The sequence below is a fragment of the Apostichopus japonicus genome, chromosome 8, assembly GCF_037975245.1.
Source record: "Apostichopus japonicus isolate 1M-3 chromosome 8, ASM3797524v1, whole genome shotgun sequence".
Taxonomy (NCBI): Eukaryota; Metazoa; Echinodermata; class Holothuroidea; order Aspidochirotida; family Stichopodidae; genus Apostichopus; species Apostichopus japonicus.
Genome location: NC_092568.1, coordinates 30,737,501 through 30,744,593, shown reverse-complemented (window position 1 = coordinate 30,744,593; position 7,093 = coordinate 30,737,501). Strand labels below are relative to the sequence as shown.

General features: G+C 36.1%; 1 protein-coding gene across 1 annotated transcript in view; it reads right to left on the bottom strand.

Annotated features, from left to right (window-relative positions):
* Window positions 1–5,666: 5,666 nt before the first annotated feature.
* The window catches only part of LOC139970560 (glycoprotein hormone beta-5-like), a 3,155-nt gene continuing 1,728 nt past the window's right edge, over window positions 5,667–7,093 (bottom strand). Inside the window, exons 3-4 of the mRNA XM_071976345.1 lie at window positions 6,062–6,200; window positions 5,667–5,674 (exon numbers count right to left, since the gene is read on the bottom strand). Of these exons, the coding sequence (XP_071832446.1) occupies window positions 5,667–5,674; window positions 6,062–6,200 (147 nt within the window). The remainder of the gene's footprint in view (window positions 5,675–6,061; window positions 6,201–7,093) is intronic.

Here is a 7,093-nt window from a genome sequence, read left to right as displayed (position 1 = left end):
GCTAGTAAAGTAACGTTTCCATAGAGCTATATCCTAATTATCAAGAGATCCAGCTTTAAGAAAAATATGCCGAAGACGTCTGGAATGCTCGTTTTGAGGCTTAATTGACAATGTCATCGGTTCCCTATGCAGTACAGGTGTAAATGTTAATGTTAATCCACCGTTTGATAAATTCTTATAACTCAACCAAACCAAAAAGGTTCTCTGAACTTTTTCATAGGCCTGACGTCATCATTAGTGTAACCTTAGAGGAGCATCTTAGAGTTTTAGGATATTTTAAAGACATATAATATAGATTTAATATATGGAGAAAAAAATACATGTAGAAACATTACCAGCACTTATTATTTGCTGTTTTCTTGGATTATCACATATAAAGACTAAAATGTTTCCTGAAGTGATCCGACCGTGAGTTTGCTGTTATAATTCATGTTTTAATATCAACAAAACTTGTCAATTTTGAATCCTTGTACTTTATGTATCTCTCTTTCTGAGAAGTGCAGCGTTCCTTGGATATCGATCTATGCATAATGGTATAACGATATGAGAAATAAAGAGGAACGGGTGGCGGTGGGGATGGGGGTGAAGTGGCGTCATAGAAGAGGATTCTCAAAGGACCTCCATATTTAGAACAAAGCGAACGTCATTTCAAATGAACACATATTTTGTATAATGAACTTATCACGATATTTAACCGGATAGTGTTCAAGAAGATCAACACACGGAAGCATCAGACCATTTTGAATGACGTTTCATATAATTAAGACAAAAAGAAACAGCGAAAACACAATTTGCAGAATTATTTCTGTGCAAAGATATATATCACCTTGTTCGTTCCCTATAGACATATATTAAAAGATATGGCTAACAACGATTTATCGAATTATTGATTTATCGATTAATGGGCTAATTGTTGTTAGTATCGTAAAGGTCATCTAAATAGCATATATAAAAAAAAATATGATATGAGAATGGTGATAAACCATTATATCGTCAAAGGTGTGAAGAAAACTGAACGTTTCAATTGAGTTATAGAAAGAGTCAGCTAAAATATTGTGCTGATAGAAATTGAAATCAAACCGTAGAAACGTCATTGGTGTGAACGGAATTGTAAAACGAAGTGTTGAATTTTGGATCGAAAAGAAGAACGTTTTCTCTCGAGAATATGTCAATGAAATTTCTTCTGGAGGTATTATTTAAAGAGAAAACAAAGAATTTTTAACAGATACCAAGATGGTTACAACCAAATGGAATGTATTTAGCTTTCTTAGTAGTCTAAACATGTTAAACATATTGGTGATCTATAAGGTTAGAGTGCACTATGGACATTTAGACGTGTCCGAGATGTAAATGTTGTATAGGTGAATTTTTCCTGATGGAATTTGAAAGTATATACAGCTTTCTCTAGGAAGGGCATTTAACATTTGATGTTACCTTTTTAACATGTATCACTACTCAGAGTTGTATTGAAGGTTTTTCTTTCTGAGGAGGTCGGGATACACTAGTCACGGCCTGGAGTACAGGGGGTAACGAAGGAGAAGACCCCCTCGCCAAGTTCCATGGGGTTAAAGAAGCTGCCGTATGCTGCAACATTTTCAGATATTTCATATTTTCTCGTAGCGATTTTCAAGTTTGAAAGAGAAATCATAGTCTCAAATTTCGTCAAGTATATTTCTTAGCTTCTACGCCCCTAAAGCAATAAACATTTCAACATTGATGTCTTGAAAAGTGGAACAATTTTTATCCTTATTGATCCAAATGAGAAAGTTTCCATAATATTGACAAAATATTGACGAAAGCTCATCGATAGAGATGGAACAATAAATGCACGGTTGTAAAAGCACGGATAAATGACTGAGGGAATGTTGAGTACAAAAAGATAAAGACGTCAGCCCTATACCGCCCTACCCCGCCCGACCCCTCGCAAAGAAAAATCGATGGAAGTAGTATTCGAACACTTTCAGATTCCCCCGGTGAATAATTAAATTTGGTTTTTGACAGCAAACATTGTAGCAAAGTAGGAGCTACCTTTCCCGGAAACCCTACACCCCATGCCCCCATGCCCCCATGCCCCCACTTCCCCACTCCCCCATACCCTCATGTTCATCCAAAGTGTCTTTTGCTACATTACCGTATATAGGGTTTTCATGATGTGCCGCCTTGTTGAAACACTTTCAAATTAGTACCGAATTTGTGCTACAAAAATGCACATATTGCGGATTCATTCTATTGGGATATTTGTAGGTGATTGTGTGGTATGTATCCTCAAATGAGATTCACGTGTGCCCCTGTTCCTCGAGGTCTGTACCCCCTCCCACCTCCACCTGATTGCACCCTTTACCGTCTCCTCTGGTTTTGAGACAGTGAAGGAAGTATAGTTAATAATTCATTACCGCAGTAAACTCGATCACTTCGTGAACACGTTTATCCTATCTTCGTAAGCTTCAAGTCAAACGGTAAACGGTAAAGTAATCCTCTCAAACAGGAATAACCGGTTCATATCAAATTCAAATTTGTACGGTGAATGTTTCCGATGTGTTACACAATCCCTTTCTTGTGTTATACACAAAAGGCTTACATCTCTTATCAACATTCACTGATTAAACCGAACAGAAATGATTGACATTAAGAATAAGCAATGTTAAAAAAAAAATGCGAACGGGACGGTTGTAAAGGTTGGTTCTTAGGCAAAGTAGTTCCTGATAAATTACTGTTTTAATCAGTAACACGATACATTCTTTGCATCTGTTTAGTATAATTATTTGATCAGTCTACTTGGAGACATTGCGACAGACGTTGCGAAAGACGTACATGCTTCTACACAAAGAACAAATAATTTACAACATTATCTGCTCTATTTTTAAGAAGAGATATTTATAGCAAACTTCTTTACGGCGAGGTTGGTCTTATTTTTTGTTTTTGACATTTTAAATACGAAAAAGAAACAAATAATGAAGAAAAGACGAGTTGTTTGAGTTCTCTGCGGTGTTTTTCTAATTCTTCTAGCACACATACTTCTTGGACGATAAAAACGTAAACAGGTCAGAATATGAAACCAACATGTGGGAGAAAAAGGAACACTTAGTACATTACGTAACGTTTGGGTAACAGTATTCTCCTCCTACCCCCCCCCCCCCCAAAGAGAGAGACATAATAAAGAAAATGTTTCCAGTGATGCAAAATGGATGAAAAGAACATTAAATGAACAAAATATATTAAATAATTTACGTTTTCGTGAAATACACCAAATTTATATGCTTGATTTTTTGTTTATACTTTAAACTTCATAGTCTCTTTAACGTTCTTATTACGCTAGGATTATCGGTGGTTTTTCTTGAATGGATTTGTGTATAACTCAGATATCGTTAATAAAGAAATTAAGAAATTTCGTCTTTCAGAAAATATTATACTTTAACTTCAACAAAATTTGAACGCAATAATTTTTATCGCTATTCTATATTGATTTCAAGGACGTTGTACGGTCACCATGGATTTTTTATTTTCTGTTAAGGCTTAATTCATTAGGTAATTACTCTAACCCAATATTGTCTAATGAACTCCTTTCTGTTTCAAACAACCACAACTCACATTTCTGAAGGTCTGTGCTTCATACATTCGCGTGGTTTTGTCAGTATATTGCAACGTAATGATGATTAAGTTGTATATACTGTCATGAAAATATAGGCAATCTTTTAGATTCGTTCGTTTTTGTTTTTGATCTTCTTATAGGTTTCCTTGCAAGGTTAAAATAGGATAGACAAGCGTTATTTTTGTAGGTTAGTTTTTGAAGATTGTCATTATATTTGTAGGCAGAATTCGACAGAATGGAGGCTCATTGTCTAAGTACAAACATAGCTCATGTGACAAGTATGAGTCACCTACCCGACTGATTGCACCTTTCACTATAAAGTATAAACACTTCATTACATACATATACCTCACAGAGGCGTCGAGACTTAAATCGACCCCCGGGGACAAGTTTGTCACCTGGCTCCGGTTTTTGAAACGATTTATATTCTTATCATGAGTACCGAACCGTACGTTGTGAAAATTAAGATACATGACTGTTTTTCATTCCATACTTCCTCGGGTCCCGTAATTGACACTGCTAATCTGCATGGGGTTGTAAGCCTACTTCGGGCTCTGCCCGACTCGTCAGGCTTCAATATTTATTTTTAAAAAAACATTGGAAATTACTGTGAAATGTAACATTTTGATGTATTATCAACAATACATTAGATATAATGTCCTTGGTTCATATTACCTTTCTTACTATAAATATGATAGGTGTAACCCTACCCTGTTCGACCCATTGGAGGGGTGGGGGGGGGGTCCTTCAAGTTTATGGTACTATAGTATTACTTGTCTATACTTATTACGCTTGCATTATACAGACTATATCATTGACATGTAACATACGTTGTTCTCTGATACAATCAATGCTATTGTAACATGTTTTCCCCCACCCGTCACTAAGCAGAAAGAAACCGATAAAAGTTATTAAATGGAAAATAAAAGCTATCTGCATGTATTGTTAGCTGAAAGACTAATACTGTTTGACACATTTACTATACAAAGTAACAAGTATCTACTGAACATAATTAGAACTATAGGCACGAGGAGACGGTTGAGCTATAGTAGAGAGCATGAAGAGGACACGGGAATGTAGGCGGGTGGTGGGTATTGGGGGGCGGTTGGGGGCGCAGGGAGGATTGTGGGAAGAGCGAAAGAAGTTTACTATAAACGTTTAATGTATTTGCCTAAGTTCATCTTAATGTCAACCTGCTACAACAACCGACCATAAGAAAAGACAGGTTCCCCTTTTGGAGCATCACAGTCAGGAGAGGGGTAAGGGAAGGGTAGGGATTGGGGAGTGACATTTATGTCATCGGATTCGTTTTTCAAGTGTTCATTTTTCTTTATGTATACTATGATATGAGGATACGTTATTCTATATTTTACCGAACACTTTAATTGACCGTAGCTCCCCCCCCCCCCTCGGCTGTACCACTTACCCCACCCGTGGACGTCTCCCGTTCCCCGAACTAGCGTGTATATGCAATTAATGTAACATTCAATGGAACTATCCAATAATGAATTGATGACACGATATCTTATGCTTAACTGTTTTTCTCAAGTCTTGTAAGTTAGTTGAAAAGAACATGAAGTTGGAGATGTAAAATGTGAACACTAATGAGTGAGCACTAAAGTAAAGGACTTTGCTAAAATCATTTTTAAATCATTTTTTTTTAAACCAAAAGAAAAAGCTGAATAAATAAACTAATAAAACGAGAAGAAAATTTGGCATTAGATATAAAATGGTTTTCTATCGGCACTGCAAAGCAATTTTTGAATCTCAATATTTCAATTTTTGAAACAATTTACACATCTCATGCATGCAAGCGTACTTTTCACTATGGCCTACTGATATAGCAGTTTTGTGTGCACAGCTGTAGTGGTAGCATTTACCAAAAAAACGTTAGGAGCTATTTCGCTACATATTGTTTGTTTACCGTATTTATTATACTTCTTCTTCCACTATATCGCAAATTTTAAGAAAGATGTAGACTATTTAACAATCACCGTTTTCCCCTACAATCAATTTTGGTTACATCTTTTTGCTACTATTTCGAGAAAACTAATACCAGTCTAAACAAGATAAATTTTCAAACACCTGACAAAGAAAAACAACACATAATAAGTTGTTCATACACATTCTCGGTCACTTGGAAAACAAGCTTCAATATCTCCCCCACCCCCTCCCCCACAAAACTGCATGAACTGGAGCATATAGTATTCTATATCCAGAGATGGAATAACAATTTTCTAAACGAGTTTGGTTAGATTGTGTTATAAACAGAGAAATAACAATGGGCGGTTCACCCGGTTAATTGAACCAGGGCTCTCGATGTCCAGGTCCCCTCCCCTCCCCTCCCCCAAAGGTTGGTTCTGAAATTTTGAGCCAAATTATGATAACCTCCACGTGACATAATTCATACAATATAATAATCCGGCCTATAGTCATATGCTGTTTTTGAATCATGTATGGTGTGGCATTTACATCCATTGGCATCACGATACGTAAACGAAGGGTCCACACCGGAATCACAGTCTGGTAATGGAATGGTTACTAAGGTATAGTCGTCATGGATACAGCAAGGATGGACTGAATATACGTAAGGCGGCATTAACTCAGGAATCTAAACAAAGGAAAAGAGATGATTTTGTAATAAATCGTTGTAACTGTTTATTTATCCTATTGTCATTAAAATATGCAGATTGAAAGTGAAAACAATATTTAAAAAACATTTTTCGAACATGCAACAAAATATAAGCCTGTTGCTAGGGAGCATGCTGCCATCAGTTTTTTTTTTGGGGGGGGGGGGATGTAATTCCAGTGCAAATGTTGTTTAGGGTAATTTGGCACAACATAAAATACCGGTTCCGGGTAATGCTTTAAAACACCAGACTCTCTAAATTGTAAAAGGAAGAAAAAAAACCCATGATAATATTACTGATGTCAAGGGATACAAAGTGGTCCGGTTCGGGAAGGGGGGGGGTGGGGTTTGTTCCCAGAAAAGTATTGAACCCCTAAACCAGAAGTGTAGCTCCGTCCTTGTATCAATTGCACGCTATAGTGCTTTAACGTTAGCATGTATAGTCGATTAACCACTACCCAAACCATTGGCGATTTTTGTTGTTGTTGTACTGCATCATTTCATTTCAAAATTCTTTCCAAAACATAACCAAGAGGAATTGTTTTCCAAAAAAAAATACCCATAGGTCCGTATTTGTCAAATGATTTTGAAATAATTGTTCGTTATAAGGAGTTTCATTTAAAATAATTTTACGTTTCAGTGAACACGAAGAGAATTCCTTTATAATCCATATTCCATTATAAAAAGAGTTTTACCTAAAGCAATTCTGCTTTGCTTGTTTTGAGGTTACTTGTTAGTGTCTTCATTAGTATACTGAACTTCGTTAAATTCAGAAATTACATTCAGGGGACATTACTTGTTCACTTAATTAAATCTCACTGAAAATGCTAATCTCACATAGAATTTTAAACATAGAAGCAAATTTAAAGAGAAAA